The 23806-nt window shown below is 36.2% G+C and overlaps 1 protein-coding gene and 1 pseudogene across 23 annotated transcripts in view; both read left to right on the forward strand.

Annotated features, from left to right (window-relative positions):
- ACBD6 (acyl-CoA binding domain containing 6) overlaps nt 1-23806 on the forward strand; it is a 228727-nt gene that overhangs the window by 47878 nt on the left and 157043 nt on the right. For 14 of the 22 annotated variants that reach the window (XR_014264887.1, XR_014264888.1, XR_014264889.1 and 11 more), the window contains exon 4: nt 21583-21665. The exons of 7 other annotated variants lie outside the window; for them this stretch is intronic. Coding sequence is in view for 10 of the 15 variants with exons in the window: in XM_082465725.1 (XP_082321851.1) it covers nt 21583-21665 (83 nt within the window). In the remaining 5 variants the exon portion in view is untranslated. Of the gene's footprint in view, nt 1-4651; nt 5107-21582; nt 21666-23806 lie in introns of those variants that run through there. One more of the 22 variants, XM_082465732.1, reaches the window with a different exon arrangement.
- LOC309662687 (purine nucleoside phosphorylase pseudogene) lies at nt 7983-9415 on the forward strand (annotated as a pseudogene). Its single transcript has one exon. The product of its transcript is annotated as a purine nucleoside phosphorylase pseudogene (transcript).

Below are 23806 nucleotides of genomic sequence, written 5' to 3' on the forward strand. Positions count from 1 at the left end.
ACTGCACCACCAGGGAAGCCCCTCAGTGTCTTAATGTTATGAATAATTTTTTAGTTTTATAATATGAATTATTTTTAGTGGTTATACTGTGGAGATCCTGAAAACTATAATTACTTTTACTAGAATGTTTGAAGCTATATGTTTTAAAATTTGGTACCTTCTAAGTGTGATTGTCTTACATATGGAGAACAGTTTTATACTGGAACGTATGTTTCTCTTTATGATGAAGGTTAACAGGAAAATGACAAAAATTAGTTTTATACCAAAATCCTTAGGAACTGTTAGCTCAAATCTAAGTTTTGTTTTTTTTTTTTTTAATTAATTAATTATTTATTTATTTAATTTATTTATGGCTGTGTTGGGTCTTCGTTTCTGCGCGAGGGCCTTCTCCAGTTGCGGCAAGTGGGGGCCACTCTTCATCACAGCGCATGGGCCTCTCACTATGGCAGCCTCTCTTGTTGCGGAGCACAGGCTCCAGACGCGCAGGCTCAGCAATTGTGGCTCACGGGCCCAGTTGCTCCGCGGCATGTGGGATCTTCCCGGACCGGGGCTCGAACCCGTGTGCCCTGCATTGGCAGGCAGACTCTCAACCACTGCGCCACCAGGGAAGCCCCAAATCTAAGTTTTTAATTCCTACTTTCAAGTCCTCTATAATTTGTATCTCTATCCCCAGCTTCTCCAGATTTATCTCTAACTTTACCCACTGTAAACTTGACTTCCATCTGACATGCTTTCTCATCATCCCTCAGATACAGTGAAGTTATTATGCCTTTCTTTCCTCATGCTCGTTCCTGACATGCTTTTTTTTTTTTTTTAACCGTTTCTACCTCTGTGTTTTTTGTTTTTTTTAAATCTCTGATCAATTCCTGTTTACTCCGTGAAGTCCAGTCCATACTAACTTGCCCCTTTCTGTAAATTTATCACATTTATTGTTTATAGTGTACATTTTAATATTTGATCTTATTTGATTTATATTGTTTCTTACCTTGTTTTATGTGGCAGCATAGCCTAAATCCTTGGTAATACTCAGTGTCTTAACAGCAGTTACCTCAATTAGTGTACCTTTCAATGATAAGAGAGTAAGTGCTTAAAAGTACTTACAGTGTTGAATTGAGTTGAACTGAAAAAAGTTGGGGATATTTATTAACATAAATTATGCCTCATAATATGGCATGTGTGCTTTTTGAGGGTGGTTCTGACAATTAGGTGTCTTTTTTCATTGTCTTTTTGAAAACGTTTCAGTTGCGGAATCATGCTTATTCACTGAAGGGCTATTTTGAGCCATGCTATGGGAGAGATATATTAAACTAGCATGTACATTATCAACATTGATAAAAAGTTAATATTTGTAGTACAGTAGACTTTTATGGAATAATACCTTTAGTGTTCATGTATGTCTGTGTCCTTGTATTTTATTGTATGAAAGCTCTCTTCTGTTCCTTCGATTAATTTTGCCTACCTCAAAAGAAGCCACTCATTCTGATTCATCTTAGCTTCTCCCCCTCCTTAAATGATTATAATTTTTCTCTGACTACTGATTTTAGGTTTCCTTAGCACTGATCTGATCGTCGAGGTCTTTTGAGCAATAACGAACAAAGCAGACGTAATTTTTTTTTCTAGTCTAGTAGACCTATGAGCTCTGATTTCTCTACTGAGACAAGGTGAGATGATGTAAAAGAGACCCTTCTTTTCTTAGGAGAATGCTGAGAAATGGTAGGTCCCTCTCAAACGAAGAGATTTAGTCTACCAGGCTGGGTTAGGACTGCCAAAGTAAACAGGATTCACCATGTATAGGACCATATAGCATGTGGTGGGTGTGATCCCTCTCTACTTGCTAAGGGAATCTTTCTTTTAACTCTATCAGGTGGTTGGGCCCCTGAAGTTTAGTTTTACTGCCATGGTAGATTTCTATCCTAACCTTTGGGCCTATGGATCTCTTGTCCTGCACCCTCTCCTTTTAGGTATACCATAATTTCTTCCAGACTTGTTTTAGTTGAGTTGCTTCAGTACGTTATATGGAGGGAGAGGGAACCAAGGATATGTGTTTAGTCTACCAGCTTCCTATTATTGTTTTTAGGTTAAGTGTGCTGTTTCTGCTGTCTTTCTGATGTTTCCAGAGTTTCCAGGTTTTCAGGGCTCTCTGTTTGATATAGTTTCCAAATACGGAAAGCTTTTGTTATAGTGTGATGTTATGAAAGATAATTTATTTGGACTCTTGCTAAAGATCAACATTTAGTCATAGTCATTGTGAGTCTTTCTGATAGTCTTCATAGTTAGTTGAAAGGTATAGGTGGAAATATCTTTTAGAATTACATATTAGTTGTTCCTGTATCATTCTTATCAAAAGAATGTTGTGCATGCCTGCTGTGACTATAGCCACTGTGCTCACTCTTCACCTGCTTTCTTAGGGCAGAATTTCTGGATCAGATGCATCCAAGGTAAAGTTTACCGTGTCTCTTCGGGCTGACCCTCAGTAGTAACAGAAAATACCAGAGCAATTATTGCACACACATTAATGGTCTTCTAATCTCCAACCTTGCATGTAATTGCTGCTGTCAAATACAATTACTGTCTGCCCAGGTTTCTTTCCCTGGGGGCAGTCATGCCATGCCTTGGTATAGAGTTAGAAAATGCAAAGAGAGTTTCTGAAACTTTTTGAAGGTTTTGCTTATATCTACTTTGAAAATTTTAAACTATAAAACTACACTGCCTTTTTTATTTTTTAGAAGATTGACCTGATTAAGTCTGACAGTAATAAGAGAAGAATAAGAAAAATGATTTGAAGGTTCATTGATTGTAATTGTATTTCTAAACAATTAATTATGAATACATTTCCTTTATGCATTGGCACCACATTGGCCACAGTTCAGGAAATATAATGCTAAACTGGTGTTCCTTTTTTAAAAGTATGTATACTAGTTAAAGCTCTACACAATCTTGAATTAATTAGATTTTTGTGATTGTAGTTATAGGATAAGATCATACTCTAGTAGTTCTAGATTGGAGATTGCCTATTGTATAGTAATGCCTCCTTGATTTCAGATCTGGGGATGACCTATTCCACATGGGTGAATTTTTCAGCTAACTGGATGTATTCTTTAAAATAGCTAAACGTTTAACATTTTTAGGTAAAACCTTTTCTAATATAATCATGTTTTCTAGCTTCTTTAAACATAATTTACTAAGCACATTTTATCGCTTTCCTCACAGGATTATCGTTACATTTACTAATCATTGTGAAGCTAGTGGGAAGCAGCCACATAGCACAAGGAGATCAGCTAGGTGCTTTGTGACTACCTAGAGGGGTGGGATAAGGAGGGTGGGAGGGAGATGCAAGAGGGAGGAGATATGGGGATATATATATGTATATGTGTATGTATAGCTGATTCACTTTGTTATAAAGCAGAAACTAATACACCACTGTAAAGCAATTATACTCCAATAAAGATGTTAAAAAAAAGAAGAAAAGAAAATTAATGTGATGAGCTTAAAGGCTAGTTAGGGTATGGATTTTTTATGTCTTCACCTACTATCTTGAAACTTTGTGCTGTTTTGGGTGCCTTTTTAAAAACTGAGACACAGCATAATTCATACATTATACAGTTCACCCATTTGAAGTGTTCGATTCAGTGGTTTTTAGCATATTCACAAAGTTGTGCAACCATTACCATGATCAATTTTAGAACATTTTCATCATTTCAAGAAGAAACTCCATATCCTTTAGCCATTGGTTTCAACCTCCCGATTTCCTTCGGCCCTAAGCAACCAGTAATCTACTTTATGTCTCTATAGATTTGCCTATTCTGGACATTTCAAATAAATAGAATCATATGTGATCTTTTGTGACTGGCTTCTTTCATTTAGTTTAGCATGGAAGAACAAAGATTCTTCCAAGTTGCAGCATGTATCAGCACTTCATTCCTTTTTATGGCCAAATAATATTCCATCGTATGGATATACCACATTTTGTCTATCTGTTCTTTTGTTGATGGACATCTGGGTTGTTTCCACTTTTTAGTGTTATTATGAATAACACTGTAAGAACATTCACATGCATATTTCTGTGTGGACGTATGTCTTCGTTTCTCACGGGTATGAGGAATTGCCAGACTTTTCTCCAAAGTGGCTGCAACATGTTGCATTCCCATCAGCAGTGTAGGAGGGTTCTGATTGCTCTACATCCTTGTCAGTACTCATTATTTTTCATCTTTTTGATTATAGGCATCTTAGTAAGTGTGAAGTTGTATCTCATTGTGGTTTTGATTTGCATTCCCCTGATGGCTAATGATGTTGAGCATCCTTTCATGTGCTTATTGGCCATTTGTATATTATCTTTTTTATTATTATATTGATCTTTCTTCTCTTATTTTAGGGCTGTACTCTTATAGTTAGAAAGAATGTTAGTGGTTGTTTAGACTAATTTTCTGTCTCCAGGTTATTCCAACATACAGTTTTTTAGATTCTATTAGAAGACTACTGATGATGGAAATATACTGTTTCTGAAGAAGTTCCCCTAATTTTTTTTAACAACTCTAATTATTAGAAGCGTCTTTCTATAGTAGGCCAAAATCTGGTGCACTGTTTTTTTTGTTGTTGTTGCTGTTACTGTTATTGTTGTTGTTGTTTAATTTGTTCTATTTTTGCTTTCTAGGCCTACATATAAGTCCAGTTCTTCATCTACATAAGAGTCCTTCATTGTTTTAAGACAGCTTTTAAATCTCCTCTTCGTCAGGCTAGATAGTCCTAATTTCTAAAATTGTTCTTCATCCCATCACCATCAAGTCCCACTACCATCCCAGTCATTCTTTGTGAACAAGTTTCTGTTTCTAATAACTTTCCTAATAGTCTGGCTTTGGAATTGAACAAACTGTTTGAGATATAGTGTGACCACTATAGAATAAAACTTTTCTCTCATTTGAATACTGTACTTTTAGGGATGTAGCTTAAAACTACTCTAACATTTTTGGTAGCCACATTACAATGTTAATTCTTTAACTTTCAGGAAACTAAAATCTCAGATCTTTTCACACGTTCTGTTATGTAATGTTTGTTCTGTACCAAGTTCATTACCTTATGTGTACTCAATATTAAATTCCATTTACTTGATTCATCATATTATTCTAACATTAAGATATTCTTTTGGATCATGAATGTGTCATCTAGGTTTGATGACCCTGTCATCAGGAAATTTGATTAGCAGGCTTTTTTGTACCACAAGTCAACTTTTTTTTTTCTTTTTTTTGGTCTGCCTTGGGTCTTCGTTGCTGTGCGCAGGCTTTCTCTAGTTGCGGCGAGTGGGGGCTACTCTTCGTTGCGGTGCGCGGGCTTCTCATTGTGGCGGCTTCTCTTGTTGCAGAGCATGGGCTCTAGGCGCATGGTCTTCAGTAGTTGCAGCACACAGGCTCAGTAGTTGCGGTGCGCAGGCCCTAGAGTGCACAGGCTTCAGTAGTTGGGGTGCATGGGCTCAGTAGTTGTGGCACGCAGGCTCTAGGGCACGTGGGTTTCAGTAGTTGTGGTGCATGGGCTTAGTTGCTCTGCGGCATGTGGGATCTTCCTGGACCAGGGATTGAACCCATGTTCCCTGCATTGGCAGGCAGATTCTTTACCACTGCGCCACCAGGGAAGTCCTTAAGTCAGCTATTGATGAAGGTGGTATATAATATGGATAGGGTCAGAGACTGACTTTGCTGCTAGAAACTTAACTGGAGATTTTTGATCCATTTATACATGACTTCTGGTTAGATACTCAATAATAATAAAAAATAATTATTAGCATAAATGCTGGAGAGGGTGTGGAGAAAAGGGTGGGTATGAAAATTGGTATAGCCACTATGGAGAACGGTATGGAGGTTCCTTAAATAACTAAAAATAGAGCTACCATATGATCCAGCAATCCCATGCCTGGGCATATATTCAGAAAAGATGAAAACTCTAATTCGAAAAGATATGTACACCCCAGTGTTCATAGCAGCACTATTTACAATAGCCAAGACATGGAAGCAACCTAAGTGTTCATCAACAGGTTAATGGATAAAGAAGATGTGGTACATATGTACAATGGAATATTACTCATCCATGAAAAAGAATGAAATAATGCCATTTACAGCAACATGGATGGACCTAGAGAATATCATACTAAGTGAAGTAAATCAGAGAGAGAAAGCAGATATTATATATTACTTATATGTGGAATCTGACAAATTAATACAAATGAATTTATTTACAAAACAGAAACAGACTCCCAGACATAGAAAACAAACTTATGGTTACCAAAGCAGAAAGGAGGGGAGGGATAAATTTGGAGTATGGAATTATCAGATACACACTACTATGTTTAAAATAGATAAACAACAAGGATTTTCTGTATAGCACAGGGAGCTATATTCAATATCTCATAATAACCTATAATGGAGAAGAATCTGAAAATATATATACATATATATAACTGAATCACTTTGCTGTACACCTGAAACTAACATAATATTGTAAATTAACTTTATTTATTTATTTCATTGAAGCAAGCTTAAGACAGGAAAGAAAAATTATTAGCTGTATTTACTGAGCTCTTACTATGAGCCATGCATTATGCTAAGTGCTTTAGATATGTTACTCTATTTAGTCCTCACCACAATCCTATAAAGCAGACACTATTATTATCTGTATTTTCTAGACAAGAAAACGGAAGCTTAGGGAAGTTAATAATTCATCCTGAAGTTACACAGCTAATAAGTGGTAGAGTAGGACTTGAATAGTCTCTGTCATTCTAAAATTTATACTTAACTAAAATTCACTCTCATGTGAAAATCAACCTTATTTGAAGTTATGCCTTATTTTTCTTAACCATTTATTCATGCATTCAGTAAATATTTATTAAGTGCCTTCTATGTGCCAGGCACTGTTCTAAGTTCCTAGGATATATCACTGAGCAAAAATGGACAAAAATCTTTCCCCTCGTGGAGCTTAAATTCTACCACAGGAAGACAAGGATAGGAGTATAGAATGAAGGGGGTATTGGGTTACAGTTTTAAATAGGGTGGTAAGGGTAGGCTGTATTGAAAAGGGTGACATTTGGACTTTAAATTGGTAAAGGAGTGAACTACTTTATTTTTTAAATTCTTTTCCATTATGGTTTATTACAGGATACTGAATACAGTTCCCTGTGCTATACATTAGGACCTTGTTGTTTATCCATTCTCTATATAGTAGTTTGCATTTGCTAATCTCAAACTCCCAATCCATCCCTTCCCTTCCCGACCCCTCCTCCCCCTTGGCAACCACAAGTCTGTTCTCTGTATCTGTGAGTCTGTTGTTAATGTATTTTTAAGGATTTTTTTCACCTATGTTAATGAGAGCAATTGTCTTCCTTTTTTTGTATCATTCTTGCCAGGCGTAAGTGTCAAAGTTATTCTGATCTTATAAAAAGAAATGGGAAGTGTTCCCTCTTTTTCTATTTTCCAGAAAAATTTTTGTAAGATTGGCATTATTTCTTACCTAAGTGATTGAATGAATATAACAGTGAAGCTATCCGGTTTTCTTTGCAGTGAGGTTTTTAATTAAAGATTCAATTTCTTTAATAGATATGGAACTATTCAGATGTTTCACTTTTTATTCATTCAGCTTTGGTAAATTGTATTTTTTTGAGAAATTTGTCCATTTTTTCCAAATAACCAATTTATTTGGCTTAAGTTGTTAATAAGATTTACTTATTACTTTTTGATTCTCTAAGATATGTAGTGATGTCCCTTTTCATTCCTGATATTGGTCTTTTGTCTTTTTTCTCTTCTTTCTTCATCATTCTTGCTAAAAATTTTCTGATCTTTTCACAAAACCAGTTTTTGGCTTTGCTTATTTTTCTCTAGTGAACATCTGTTTTCTGTTTCATTGGCTTTTCCCCTTATCTTTATATTTCTTTATATTTTCTTTAAATTTAATTTTTTGTTCTTTTTGTAGCTTCTTGAAATGGAAACTTAAATTACTATGTTCTTTTGGGAATTAGAAATCACTCAAGGGGTGTGGATCGTACCCGGTGACTGGCGGTAGCTCTGCTCAGTGGAGTAGGTCTGAGCGGAGAAGGGCAAACTGATCGAGAGGGCGTCGGCGGGACCATGGACAACGGATTCACGTATGAAGATTATCAGAACACTGCAAAATGGCTTTTGTCTCACACCAAACACCGACCTCAAGTGGCGGTGCTCTGTGGTTCTGGGTTAGGAGGTCTGAGTGACAAATTAACTCAGGCCCAGATCTTTGACTACAGTGAAATACCGAACTTTCCCAAAAGTACAGTGCCAGGTCATGCTGGTCGACTGGTGTTCGGGATCTTGAATGGCAGAGGCTGTGTGATGATGACGCAGGGCAGGTTCCACATGTATGAAGGCTACCCGCTCTGGAAGGTGACATTCCCAGTGAGGGTTTTCCAGCTTCTGGGTGTGGACACCCTAGTGGTCACCAATGCAGCTGGAGGGCTCAACCCCAAGTTTGAGGTTGGAGATATCATGCTGATCCGCGATCACATCAGTCTACCTGGTTTCTGCGGTGAGAACCCTCTCAGAGGGCCCAATGATGAAAGGTTTGGAGTTCGTTTCCCTGCCATGTCTGATGCCTGTGACTGGGATATGAGGCAGAAGGCTCACAGTACCTGGAAACAAATGGGAGAGCAGAGAGAGTTACAGGAAGGAACCTATGTGATGGTGGCAGGCCCCACCTTTGAGACTGTGGCAGAGTGTCGTCTGCTGCAGAAGCTGGGGGCAGATGCTGTTGGCATGAGCACAGTACCAGAAGTTATAGTTGCAAGGCACTGTGGTCTTCGAGTCTTTGGCTTCTCTCTCATCACTAACAAGGTCATCTGGGATTATGCAAGCCAGGAGAAGGCTAATCACAAAGAAGTACTAGAGGCCGGGAAGCAAGCTGCGCAGAAATTGGAGCAATTTGTCTCCATTCTTATGGCTAGCATTCCACTGCCTGACAATGCCAGTTAACCAGCCCTGGAGTGGTCTGGCATCTCCCTTCCGGGATCCAAGGCGCTGCTACCTACTTTGGCCTCTTGCTGGAGTCACGTGCCTCTGCCCTTAGGTAGTGACAGAAAGGAGTGTCACCTGCCCTACTTCTCCCACCAGACCTTTCTGGTACAGAGAGCTCTTCTGCTCAGTTGTCATCACAAAATGATTTCCACCCCTATTCCTCTTCAGGAGCCCAAGCCCTACCACACATCCAAGGATTTGCCCAGGATTTGACTTGGGGCTGTCCAACTCAGCCTAGTAGCTACTGCTAGCTTTTTGAGATGATCCTGTCACATTCCTGGGGGCTTAGCTCTGCTCCTCAAAGCAATGGAGACCACACAAGGAACAGCCTATTCCTTTTGGAGTTCTATACTATCATACTTTGAGAATAAAGAGAAAGATGAAAAAAAAAAAAATCACTCAAGGACTTCCCTGAGTGGCGCAGTGGTTAAGAATCCACCTGCGAATGCAGGGGACACGGGTTCGAGCCCTGGTCTGGGAAGATCCCACATGCCACAGAGCAACTAAGCTCATGCACCACAACTACTGAGCCCAAGCTCTAGAGCCCGTGAGCCACAACTACTGAGCCTGCGTGCCACAACTACTGAAGCACGCATTCCTGGAGCCTGTGCTTCACAACAAGAGAAACCACCGCAATGAGAAGCCCGTGCATCGCAACGAGGAGTAGCCCCCACTCGCCACAACTAGAGAAAGCCCGCGTGCAGCAACGAAAACCAAACAGCCAAAAAAAAAAAAACCACTCAAGAAGAAACTTACTGAGGATAAACATCCAGATACATTCTTAACTTTTACTGGATTCTTTGGCTTTTCACTTGAAAAAAAGGAGGAATTTGTTCTTGTTTCATCAAACAGGATGTTGATGAATAGAAAGAAAGGGCTCAAAATAAACATTTCCTTGCCTATGTAAGGCTAATCTTATTTAAGTGTAAGCTAAAAACAGACAGACGGTTTATCTCAGGACTGCAATACATGGGGCATAGAAAGATAAAGTAGCATTTCCCCAGAGAGTATATTTTAGACCCCCGACAATAATCAAAAAGTATCTTAAGTAACTGTCTCTGACCCATGCAGATACTGCAGAATATCGTCAAAGAGGAATGAATAGGAATTGTTTCTTTCAGTAAACTGAGTAGTTCACTCCTTTACCAATTTAAAGTCCTTATTCACTAAACTTGTCTTGCTTATCAGTCTCTGCACCTCTTTTTCATGAATTCATCCATTTTATTAAGATAGTTGGTTGAATGGAGGCAAAAGTAATGGAAAAGATAATGGAATGGAAACAGTTTAGCAATACTAATCTATTCATTTGTGTATTCCCATTCATGCATTCTGTCAAAAATCATTCAGAGTTATTGGAATTCAGGGATGATGACAGTGGTTATAGCATAGTTCTTGAATTTTCCCGAATCCTTAACAAAATAACTAGGATAGCATAACCAAAAGCACTTGGGCAATATCTGTAACAAAACCTAGTTGATCAGAGAAACTAGGGACAAACTATCAACAGCTCCAAGATTTGTGTAGCATTGGCATCTCTGTAGGAGGAAGCAGAAGGAAACAGTAGGGAGTCTAACTGACCTGAGAATGGCAGAAGCCTAAAATTGCCCACAGGTGAAGAGTACAGGGGGTTCATGGGTAAGGTTTTCTAGAGCTGTCTGGAGCTCTAGAGTTTCAAAATTAAGCAGCCAAAACTTCCCTTCCAGTACACAGCCTCACACTGAGAGGAATCTGCAGACAAGTCAAGCAGGACAAGGACAATGAAGACAAAAGGAAAAAGAAACCAGATAAGAGTGGGCGAGGGGACCAGAGCCAAGTGATCTTGAAAGTATCCTAGGGGCCAGATTTTTAATTACTTCATGAAAATAACAGAAAAGGGACTTACATACCTAAAACTATATCCTGATTCACATTTCTATCTTAAAATTTCAAAAACATTAATTTCACGTAAAGATGAGCAACAGAAAAAGAATTATGGTTGAAACCTATACAAAGTTACTATAATTCAGAATTGTATCTTTTTTCTTATAATATCCAGAAGCTGTATTAATGGTTAAAATAATGAAAGTGTGCTAATATTTTTATGGGTCTTGGTAGGATTGCAATATTGCTTTCCAAAAGAGTAATACCATTGTACAAGAGCATTAGGGCCATTAACTTAGTATAGTGCCTGTTTCACTACAGTTTTACCAATTTGGATAATTTTGTTACCCTAATGGAATTAGTTTAAAATCTGTTGCTCGTTGTTGTTTTAATTTGCATTTTCTTAAATGATTATGGATGTTGAACTTTTTTCCAAGTAGTGATATAACATTATTGATATTTATGTATGTACGTGAATAAAATCCTAAACCTTTGTGTCACTTCAAATACTAATTGTTGCCTGCTCATAACCGTGGTCTGTGTATCCATTGAATCTTAATGTTTTTCTTACATATGAGATCATTTCGATATATTGCTTAGAATATTGTAGAAATATTAGCCATTCGTTTTATTTGCTTAAAATGCAGTTCCATCTTATTTATTTTTACTACATTATTACAGAAATGCCAGTTTAAGTACTTGAATGTGTTAGTTTTTTATGATTTTCTTTGGTGCTTAAAATCTAAGAAAAAGTTATAATTTCTTTATAGTATGATAAATACTATATTCAGAATCATCTTCCAAAGAACATTTAAATCTTGATCAGTTACATTTCTAGAAAGTTAGTTATAATAACCTGAAGGTAATATTCCATGATAGGCATTTAAAAACAGCATTAAATTGAGTAAAAATACCTCACAAAGGCAAGTGCCTTACATATTGTACACTGGAAACTGGGCATGTATACAAGTGATAATCTTTTGTACCTTAGGTTTTTTTTTTTTTAATAAATTTATTTATTTTTGGCTGCGTTGGGTCTTCGTTGCTGCGCATGGGCTTTCTTTTAGTTGCAGCGAGCAGGGGCTACTCTTCGTTGTGGTGCGTGGGCTTCTCACTGCGGTGGCTTCTCTTGTTGGAGAGCATGGGCTGTAGGCACATGGGCTTCAGTAGTTGTGGCTCATGGGCTTAGTTGCTCTGCGGCATGTGGGATCTTCCCGGACCAGGGCTCGAACCTGTGTTCTCTGCATTGGCAGGCAGATTCTTAACCACGGTGCCACCAGGGAAGCTCCTGTGCCTCAGTTTTAAAGTACCCTAGAACCAAGACAATTGATAATAGCCAGGGAATTAAGAAGACAAAATTAATATATTCATTCTTTAATTCCATTATAGAGTGGTAAAAGAGCAATTTGTGATTTTTTTTTGGCTTTGTTTTGTTGTACAAAGTGATGAAATTTACTTGGTGGATTATAAGGATTTTATACGAGTTCTGTTGACCATGTTATCTGGAAAAATTATCTCATATATTTTAGTGATGCAGATTAAAGCATTTGGCGCAAAAAAGGTGTGTTTTAGTTTTTTTCATCTTTTAAAAATCTGCATCACTTCTTAAGTTAGTGTATGTAGTATATATATACAAGCACACATATATATAAGATATTAGGAAATGTTGAAATTTGGAGGTTTGGATAAAATGTCCACTTGCACATATTATTTCTGCTTTTTTCCCTTTTATCTAAAATTATTTTCCAATAACAATTTAAGCATTTACGTACTATTTCTAGATAATTGACATTTTTTTATTAAATGTCTGTTTTTAAGGTTTTAGGAGATGATTATTTTAAACTATGCTATACGTTTGTAATTTTAAGAGAAGCTAAGAGTTAAAAACATAGATTTATGGAGTTTCTCTTTCTTGAGGAATTTTATAAGTATTACTGTTACAAATAGCAACCAGCAATATTTTCTTTTTTTAAAAAAATTATTTATTTATTTATTTTTGGCTGCATTGGGTCTTCATTGCTGTGCACGGGCTTTCTCTAGTTGCGGCGAGTAGGGGCTACTCTTTGTTGTGGTGTGCGGGCTTCTCATTGCGGTGGCTTCTCTGGTTGCGGAGCACGGGCTCTAGACCGCAGGCTCAGTAGTTGTGGCTCGCGGGCTCTAGAGCGCAGACTCAGTAGTTGTGGCGCATGGGCTTAGTTGCTCCGCGGCATGTGGGATCTTCCCGGACCAGGGCTCAAACCTGTGTCCCCTGCATTGGCAGGCAGATTCTTAACCACTGCGCCACCAGGGAAGTCCCACCAACAATAATTTCATGGTAAAGTGTTTTTTTTTTTTTAAATGCCCTTAATGACAGATAAAGCTAAGGTAAGATTAATATTCTTACTTTTGTATGTGAAAATGAATAACTTCATGTTTCAGGGAAAAACTAGCAGTGACTATTTTAAAGGGATTATTAGAAAAATGTTCTTTTTTAAGGGCTTAGAACGATCTTATTAGTCTCTTTAATTGATTAAATTGTGCATAATATATCATAATAAATTAGCCTCAAAAAATGTTAAAGAGTTAACATGTTTATTTTAATTTTAAAGCTTCCTTTTGAACTGATAAAGTACTTAAAAATCTTTTAAATGTACACTTGAGAGAGAGCAAGATTTTAATTCAGAATATTTGTAAATATTTGATAATGGTTTCTAAAATAGCTTAGAGAGGTTGCGTAGTTTAATAGAAAGAGCATAGTCTTTGGATACCAGAAGATCTTGGTTTGGGACTCAATTCTGCACTTACTATGAGGCATTGGGTATTTCACCTCTCTTTATCTTCAGTTTTCTAATCTGTAAAATGGAGATATATTTTATCAAATATAAGGCAAACATTCAGTTTCTAACATTTTAAAAATTATAGATGTGTTTTTAAATTGATGGAGTACTATATTTAATTGGCTGTGTTGTCTTTCTTAGCATTATAGAAAATAATGGTACTTCTTATAATTGGTGATGTCTTAGATTGCATGAGATACAGTAAAAATGCCAATGTTATAGAATTATTTTGAAATTGGAATTGGATAGTATATATAAAGTGCAAAGCACATGGAAGACGCTCCTGAAGTCCTAGTTTCCTTTTTTTTTTTCCCCCTTAATGACAGTGTCGTTGGTTGGTTGGTTTGGGGATTTGTTGTTTTACCAGGAGAATCAGAAGTTTAAAACTATTAGATAAAAGACTTGTGGTTCTATATTGTTGGTCACCACATCAAAATATCTTGCATCTGTGTTGCTGAGACATTTTCACTTTGGAGAAATGGCCATATTGTGACTAATATCAGCTAACACTTATATAGTGTCTACTTTGTGCTGGGCACTGTTGGTTTTACATATATATTTTATATCTTGGAAACACCCATATGAGATAGGTACTATTACTTTTATTTTTATAAATGAGGAAACTGAGGCAGAGAGATTAATTTACCCAAATTCCTATAGCTAGACCTATAAACAAATTAAGCAAACAAACCGATAAAGCAGAAGCCAAGAAAGGTAGCACATGGAAGCAAGAAACTCCCTCCTTGCACATATTAGCCTGATAATCTTTGGAACAGTTATTTTTCAGATAGAAAGTTTCACAGGGTTTTACATCTTGACCCAACCCAGCAACTGACTAAGGTAGAATCTGAATCAAGTGATAAAGATTCAGCTAACAACTTACCTTTCTCCCTTGAGTGAAGGAGCATTTCAGTGTTTCAAATAATATAGTCTCAGGCAATATAAGAATTGGCAAGTTTTATCCTATTGGCTGCCAAATTGGAGTCTCTTTCTTTAACTGCTGATGCAACATAAAAATAACTTAATGGATTTTGAGTAGAGAGAAATGGAATAAACTTCTTAAACCTCTATGAGAAGCATTTCATTGGAGTGGAAATCAAGAGAGTAAAAGTAGCCAAATTTAGCCCTTCTTATAGATGAAGTGGATAGAGAACAAAACTAATGCATCTTTGGCACCTTTATTCTGAATTCAATCTGATAATGGCAGATTATTAAAAAAAATTTTTTTTGCCTCAGATATAATCTCCCACCCCACTCTCCCAAAATTGTCACCAGCATTGTAATATGCCTGTGCAGTTGCTGCAGAAAGAGGAATTAATCCCAGGAAGAAATATACTTAGAATGCACTATAATCAAATTATAGAGTCAGTTTTTTCCCTGAAGATTTTAATTAAAACTGTATTATGCTTTATGTACAAAGGTATTCATCATATCTTTGTTTATGAATGAAAAAATGAAAATACCTAGACAGTTGTCAGATAATGGTTAAGTAAATTACGGTACATTACTTCATGGAATATTATGCTGGTTTTTAAATTAATGTTTTTGAAACTTCTGCTCTTGGGCATGGTGGTATAATAGGGACAAGATTTACCCTTTTATTTAAAACAGGAAGAAAACAAGACACAGTTGTTGAAATAATGATTTTCAGACATTGCACTGAAAGTAGTATGAAACTATGAGAGAAGAGAAAGTAAACCCTACAGTTTCCTCAGCTTATTATCTGGAAGCAATTTCAGCGCAGGGAGGGGGGATCCAAAAGAGCTTGGCCACCTTGCCAATTTGAGCCAGACTGAATATACAGGGCTGCATACTAGAGAGGATGCTCTTGCATACAAAGGGAGAGTTCCAGAGATCTATAGAAGGGTCTCTCTGGCTGAATACTAATCTGTGAATGTGTGAGAGGAAACTAACAGGCTGGAGAATGAAATAGAAGAAAGCAGCAAGCCATACAATTCGTGGAGTTGACATAGGACTGAGACTCTTTCATTTCCTACTGGTCAGAGTGGAAAGAAAATGTAGTGTATGGGGCATATGATGGAGGCCTCTGAAGGATTTCACTTCAGTACTGGGGCTAAATTAAGCTCTAGATTAAAGGCTGCTCTGCCCCTGCCTTAACAAAGCTTAAAAATGAGCCTTGAAAGGATCAAATTGATTCCATGTAACTGAATTAATGCCCAAACAAAGTCTAACATAATTTAAAGGAACACAACAAAATCCAGCAAACAAGAGTGTAAAATTTATAATAGCTGGCTTACGGTAAAAGTCTTTCAAGCATGCAAAAGTAGCAGGAAAATATGATCCATAACCAGGAGAAAAACCTGTCAGTGAAAGCAGGCACAGAAATGATAAAGATGAAAACCAGCTATTATAAATATATTCTATAGATTCAAGAAAATAGAGGAAAACATGAACACAATGGAGAGAGATACAGAAGATACCAGAAAGACCCAAGTGGAACTTGTGGAGATGACAGTTAACATCTGAAATGAAAAATACACTGGAAAGAATTAACAGCAGATTAGACATTGCATAAGAAAAGATCAGTGAACTTGGAAGATATAGCAGGTGAAACAAAAATGAAGCACAGAGCATAAAAAGACTGAACAAATATACATATAATTGGAATCCCTTAAAGAAGAGAAAAAGTGAGAGAGAAGACAAAAAGTTTAATAAATAATGGCTGAAAATTTTAAACATTTGATGAAACCATAAACCAGGGTTTTTCAGCCTTTGCATTATTGACATTTGGGGCTGGGTAATTCTTTGCTGTGGAGGGCTGTCCTGTGCATTGTAGGATGTTTAGTAGTAACCCTGGTCTTTACTCACTAGATGCCAATAAGATCACCCACTTGTGACAACCAAATGGAGGATAGGGGCAAAAAAAAAACAAAGAAAAACTTCCCTAGTTGAGAATCACTGCCATACACCAATAGAACAAGAAGCTCAATGAATGTCAAGCAGAAGAAATGTAAATAAAATGATACCGTGACACGTCATAATCAAATTGTTGAAAATCAGTGAAAAAGAGAAACTCTTAAAAGCATGCATACCAAAAAAAAAAAAAAAGTGATACAGAGGAACAAAGGTAAGAACTGCAGCAGACTTCTCTTCAATAGTCAGATCAATAGGGGCACCATCAAAAGGAAAAAACTATCAACTTATAATCTATACCAGTTAAAATAGCTTTCAGAAATGAAGGTGATTTGCTTACCATGAAAATGGTTGTTTATGAAAAGTTCACAGGTAGCATTATACTCAAGGATGAAAAATGGAAAGCTTTCCCCTTAAGATCAGGAATAAGACAGGATGCTTTCTTTTACCATGTACTATAAATTCTAGCCAGAGCAATTAGACGAGAAAAAGAAAATAAACAGCAGCCAAATTGGAAAGAAAGAAGTAAAACTATCTCTGTTCGCAGATAACATGATCCTAAATACAGAAAATCCGAAAAAACCACCAAAAACTACTAGAGTTAATAAACATTCAGCAAAGTTGCAAGATACGAGATCAACATGCAAAAATCGGTTGGGTTAATATACACCAGCAGTGAACACCCCAAAATGGAAACTAAGGAAACTATTCCATTTACAGTAGCATCCAAAATAATAAAATACCCAGGAATAGTTTTAAAAGGAGGTGAAAGATTTTACACTGAAACTATAAACCGTTGCTGAGACAAAGAAGACCTAGATAAATGGAAAGACATCCCATGTTCATAGATTGAAAGATTTTATATTGTTAGATGGCAGTACTACTTAAAGTGACCTACAGATTCAATGCAGTCCGTCAAAATTCCAACTGCCATTTTTGCAGAAATGGAAAAGCTGATCCTCAAATATATATGGAATTATAAAGGGACCCGAATAACCAAAACAATATTGAAAAAGAACAAAATTGGAGAATTCACACCTGCAATTTCAAAACTTACTACAAAATAACAGTAATTAAAACAGTGTTGTACTGGCATAAAGATAGGCACATGGACCAGTGGAATAGAACTGAGTCCAGAAATAAACCCTCACATTTATGGTCAGTTGATTTTTGATGAAGATGCCAAGACCATTCAGTGGAGAAGAATAATCTCTTAAACAAATGATGCTGGGACAACTGGATATCCACATACAAAAGAATGAAGGTGCATTCTTATATCACACTATATACAAAAATTCACTCAAAAGGGATCAACGACCTAAAAAAATATGAATTAGAACTATATTGACTGAAGTAAATAGGTACTTATCTCAGTGATTTTTGATTTGGCCATGGATTCTTAGATATGACAGCAAAAACACAGACAACCAAAGAAAAGATGGTAAACAGGACTTCATCAATATTAAAACTTTTCTGCTATCCAAAAAATACTATCCAAAAAAGTAAAAAGACATTCTACAGAAAGGGAGGAAATATTTGCAAATCATATCTGATAAAGATCTAGTATCCAGAATATATGAATAACTCATAAAAGATAACTAATAAATGGGTTGAATATAGACATTTCTCCAAAGAAAATGACCCACAATCACATGAAATATTAGTTATTAGGGAAATGCAAATCAAAACCACAGGGAGGTATTACTTCACACACACTAAGGTGACTATAATAAAAAAGACATAATAACAAGCGTTGGCAAGGTTGTGGAGAAATTGGAACCATCTTACATTGTTGGTGGGAATGTAAAATGGTTCAGGTGCTGTGGAAAACAGTTTGGTGGTTCTTCCAAAAGTTACACATAGAATTACCATATGACCCAGCAATTCTGCTCCTAGGTATATATACCCAAAAGAATTAAAAACAGGTACTCAAATAGCTGTACACAAATGTTCATGTTAATAATAGGGGAAATTTGGGGGAGAGGGGTATATGGGAACACTCTGTACTTTCTGCTCATTTTTCTTTAAACTTAAAACTACTCTAAAAAATAAAGGCTGTTAACTAAGTGAAAGAAATATACTCATCCCTTTCCAATACCATATAACTCCTAATTGCTAGTATGTATTTTCACAGCAAATAATTACCGAGCAAACCACAGGTATCTATTCTGAATTGCCTACTTCACGTTAAGGGTTTCAGTGAATGACACCGATAGAAACTATGATTGTCTTGTGAACAACTGTGTGTTTTTGCCTCTAGTCTTGCCCCCCTAAAATACATTAATTGCTTTCTGACAAAAGACATGAACACCTCAGTTCTCTAACATTCTAAGCATACCCTCACCACAGGGCCTTTGCAATGGCTGTTTCCTATTCATGGGACAGTTTCCCCCAGATATGTGCAGGACTCACTTGTTTACTTCCTTTATGTCTTTATTCAAACGACCTTCTCAGTGAGGCCCTCCCAGACCATCTTATTTAAAATTCCAACCCTCTTCCCTACACTAATTTTTTTCTATAGCACTCATCACTTTTTAATATTAGAAAACTTTATCTTCTGTCTCCCTCAGACATGACATGATTTTGGTATGTTAATTTTGTATCCTGTAACTTTTCTGGAATCATTTGTTACCTCTAACAGATTGATTGGTGGGGGGGGAGTATGTCTTTAGGGTTGTCTGTGTATAAGATCATGTTGTCTATGAAAGGAGATAATTTTACTTCTTCCTTTCTAATTTGGGTGCCTTTATTTCTTTTTCTTGCCTAATTGCTGTGGCTAGGACTTCGAATACATTGTTGAATAAAAGTGGTAAGAATGGGCATCCTTGTCTTGTTCCTGATCTTAGAGGTAAAGCTTTCAGCTTTTTACTGTTGAGTATGATGTTAGTTGTGGGCTTGTCATATATGGCCTTTATTATGTTGAGGTACATTCCCTGTGTACCCGCATTGTTCAGAGTTTTTATCATGAACAGATACTGAATTTTATCAAGTGCTTTTTCTGCATCTGTTGAGATGATCATATGATCTTTATCCTTAATTTTGTTAATGTGATATATCACATTGATTGATTTGTGGGTGTTGAGCCATCTTTGCATTCCTAGGATAAATCCTACTTGATCATGGTATTTAATCCTTTTAATGTTTTGTTGAATTTGGTTTGCTAATATTTTCTTGAGGAGTTTTACATCTATGTTCACCATCAATATTGGCCTGTAATTTTCTATTTGTTTTCTTATTGTTGAGTTTTAAGAGTCTTTTAAGATATATTTTGAATACCAGTCCTTTAATAGATTTGTGTTTACAAAGGTTTTTTTCCCAGTTTGTGGTTTGTCATTTCATTCTCTTAATGGTGTCTTTCACAGAGCAGACTTTTTAATTTTAATAAACACTAACATCAGTTTTTTTCTTTCATGGATCATGGTTTTGGTGTTGTTTCTAAAAAGTGATTGCAAACCTAAGGTCACCTAAATTTTCTGCTATGTTATCTTCTTGGAGTCAGTTCTTTTTCAGGAAACCGTGCTTGACACTATACTTGATTCTCTCTCTCTCTCTTTTTCCTTTGGTATCCAGTTTTCTCATTTCCAATTTTGTTATTCATTTAGCAAGCATCTCTTGGGCAGCAAGTATGTTTCAACTTTATCCTACTAATGGAGTATGTATTTAGAATGTAATTGGATTAAATAAAGTAAGTTCTCCCTTTGGATTGTGCTTTTTTAGTATAAGGGAAAACATTCTCTATCCTGAAAATTCTTTGCAGCATTTATGCTCTAAGACTGGTCCTCAGAGGAGAGAGGGAACTTGCATTTACTTTGTGCTTCTTTTTTGCCAACATCAGGCTATTGTACTTTATATACTTTATTATTTAATCATGATGGTAGTTGTTGTTTATGACATTATACCTTTGTTTCTGTCATAAATTGATAACCGACTTCTTCACCTCAAAAATCTGCACCATTTCTTGAAACTTTAGTTCCCCTAATGGTGTTACGAACTGACAGAATATGCTGCCTACAGGATCTTTACCTTAGCCAAGTGATTCACAGACCAAAAGAAACAAACAAAAGAAGTAACAACAATAAAGCAAAACCCCTTCTTTAAAGTAAGAAAAAAAACACGTATAGGGGAACTGTCTATATTTTTATGAAGTGAAACTAATTATTTTTGCAGTGAAATTAAATAATAAAAGTAATTTTGACTCTAAGATAATATTTATGTTCAGAATCAGAGTTTTTATTTTTGTAGGGTGTCCTGGCCTAAAACCTGTCAATATTGCAAGAGATGTGGGCTTTTGCACAGGTTGCAGTTTGATCTTTCAGACAACAGTAATAGCCAGCTTCACTGCTTCTACATACATGTTTTGGAAGAATCTTACTTTTAAATTTAATCATAACCTTGTGCTTTTTGAGAACATAGAGGGACAGAGCCTACTGAATACTTGATTTTGGAAAGCATTTCCATAAGTTTGCTTTTTTTCTTTTGTTTTAGATCTCAACCTCCTTTCCTCTCTCCCTTCTACCTTCTCATCCTTCCTTCTTGCCACCTAAAAATATTTTTTTTTATTTTTTTATGGTTAAATTTTAAGTTCTACTACAATTTAGTTTCTTATTTGGGAACTTTAATTTTGTTAACCTAGATATGATTTTCCTGATCACATTCAGGTCTGGTATTTTTATTTCATATTTTGTTTTCATTTTTCCACACTGAATGTCTCTGTTTTCCACAATGAACATAGCTAACATAATCAGCTAGGGGAATGACTCTTAGGTGGCTCCAGAAGGCAGTAGTGGAATAACCTTAGCTTGCTAGAGGATATTCATTCTGCTGCTGTGATGACCTGAGAGTCCTCTTGCCTTTCTGAGGCCATCCTAAAATTGTCACTAGGGCCTTAGAGAAATGGTGGATCATCAAATATTAGTGTTCCTTAACAGAGTAGTATTTTGTAACCGGTTTAAATGCACATTGCTTTAATCCATGTGTCTTTTTTCCACCAATTCCCCCCCCTCCCCCCACAGTCACCAGAGAAGAAAGGAAAAGCAGCAAATACTGGTTTTGGTGGGCCAGTTGTTAGTTCTCTGTATCACGAAGAAATCATCAGGTAAATTCTTTTCTGGTCTTCAACAATAGGGGTATATACATATATGTATATGTATAGTATGTGTGTGTGTGTGTGTGTGTGTTTATAAATTTATTTATTTAATACCCAAAACTTTCATTTGAAGAACTTTTTCTTAACATGAAACCGATTTGGTGGTATCTCTAGGAGGATAATAAATGGCAGGAAATAAATTTTTATGTGTATAATCTTTAAAATTTTTAAGTATCTGAATCAGTACCAGGTAATAACCTTTCTCCCACGTAAGTAGTTGGTAGGGCAAGGTTTTGTGTCTCAATCTAAAGCTATGGATTTTTGTTGTTGTAAAGATGAAAAAGTTCTGGAGACTGGTTGCACAACAGTATGAATATACTTAATACTACCAAAGTGGACACTTAGAGATGGTTAAGATGATAAATTTTATGTCATGTATTTTTAACAAAATTAAAAAATTTTTAAACGTCATTTTGCATTATTTAACAAAGGTCCTTAAATTTTGTATGTTATGTATGAAATTTCTTGGATTATCGTTTTCTTTACACACTGTGTAAATCAGAAAAAGGATTCTATCCTGCTTTAAAGCCATGTGACACATTCTTCTAAGATTGTTACTTTACAAGCAGAAACAAGAAATAGGAACTTCTGATGCTCTTACCCTTCTGCGTCATCTGAGCTTTACTTTTCTTACTATTAACATGAAATAAATGAGCTCTAATTTTCAAGTGGAAAATTGAGTTCACCTAAATTGAAGGGAAATATCTGTCTTCATAGAATGAAGAGGAAATTGTACCAAAATTTTATGCTTCACTCTTGCAGAAGAGTTGCTGACATTATTCACCAAATAAAGAAGTAGTGATAAGAACTGCCAGGTAGAATTCTAGAAGGAAAGCTATTGATACCCCTCTGAATCAAAAACTTCAAATACTCATAGTTTCCAGTTAATGACCAGTTAATACTAAGGGCCCTGTCTTGAATCTGTTTGCATAGCAAGCACATCGTTTTTTTACTAAGATTAAATGTCTACTTGGGGTGAGATAGTGGAAGACTGATGGAGATTTGAGGGGGATAAAGATACCCTTTAAGAGTGCTGGTAGCCTGGAGTACATTTACAATGCTGATCCCTTTGAGGTACCCTGAAAGCTCTGAGAAGCCCATGTAGTTTTGAGGAAGCACAGTTTAAAAACCATTTTCAGAGTTTAACTCCCCCTTCCCCTTAACCCTTACAGAATCAGAACATGTTTGGGGGGTTCTTAATTTGTATATTCTCTACTTAGAGCTTCTAAAAAATGGTGTATTAGAACCTTAACCGTATTAATCAAAGTTTATTAAATGTTCAAATCAAGTCAGTAAACCCTTAGAGTCATTTTTCCAGGAAGGGAGGTTAGTCATTCCTTCTCTGTGTTCCCATAGTCTTTTATTCACACTTTTGTTGTAGCATCTGTGACATTATGCTACATTGGATTATAATTTTAAAAAATTTGTCCTTTCTACTAAACTGTTAGTTTTTGGAGAGCAAGGATAGTATTTTATCCATCTGCGTATTCTCAGTATCTGGGGAAGTTCCCAGAACTTAGTAGGTACCTAGTAAAAGTGCCCAGAGCTTGGGAGGTATCCACAGCTGCTTCCCCCAAGGAGCTGAAAGTTTAGTGACTGGCTCACACACAGTTAGCCTAGTGGCCCTATCATAAATCAGACATGCCCATCCTCACCTCTTTTCCTAAAGAAATGTATAGGCCACTTTCCTAGTTAGATAATTAAATGGAGATAATTTCTTAACTTTGCTTTTTTAAAATCACTATACTTAACTTTCTAATAATATCAATCACTTATCGATAGTGATCTTTATTTTGTGTACTGATTTCCTTAAGGGCTCCCAGACTCTAGTGTTTTTCAAAATGACACGTTGAATACAGTTTCTTTTGTAATATCCAGTGACATGACTGATCACAGTAGCTCTGCAGAACAGAAAGCAAATCAAATGTACTCCTGTTGATGTAATAGTAGATATCTGGGTAATTGTAGTATTCCTAAGAGTTAAACTAAACTGGAAAAGTTAACCTACCTGCTTATCCTCTACCCAATTCCTAAAGAAGTGACCCAGATTTAAATCAATATTTAGAATTTTGATCTTGAGAAAAATGACA

The sequence above is a fragment of the Balaenoptera physalus genome, assembly GCF_965194825.1.
Source record: "Balaenoptera physalus genome assembly, chromosome: 1".
Classification (NCBI taxonomy): domain Eukaryota; kingdom Metazoa; phylum Chordata; class Mammalia; order Artiodactyla; family Balaenopteridae; genus Balaenoptera; species Balaenoptera physalus.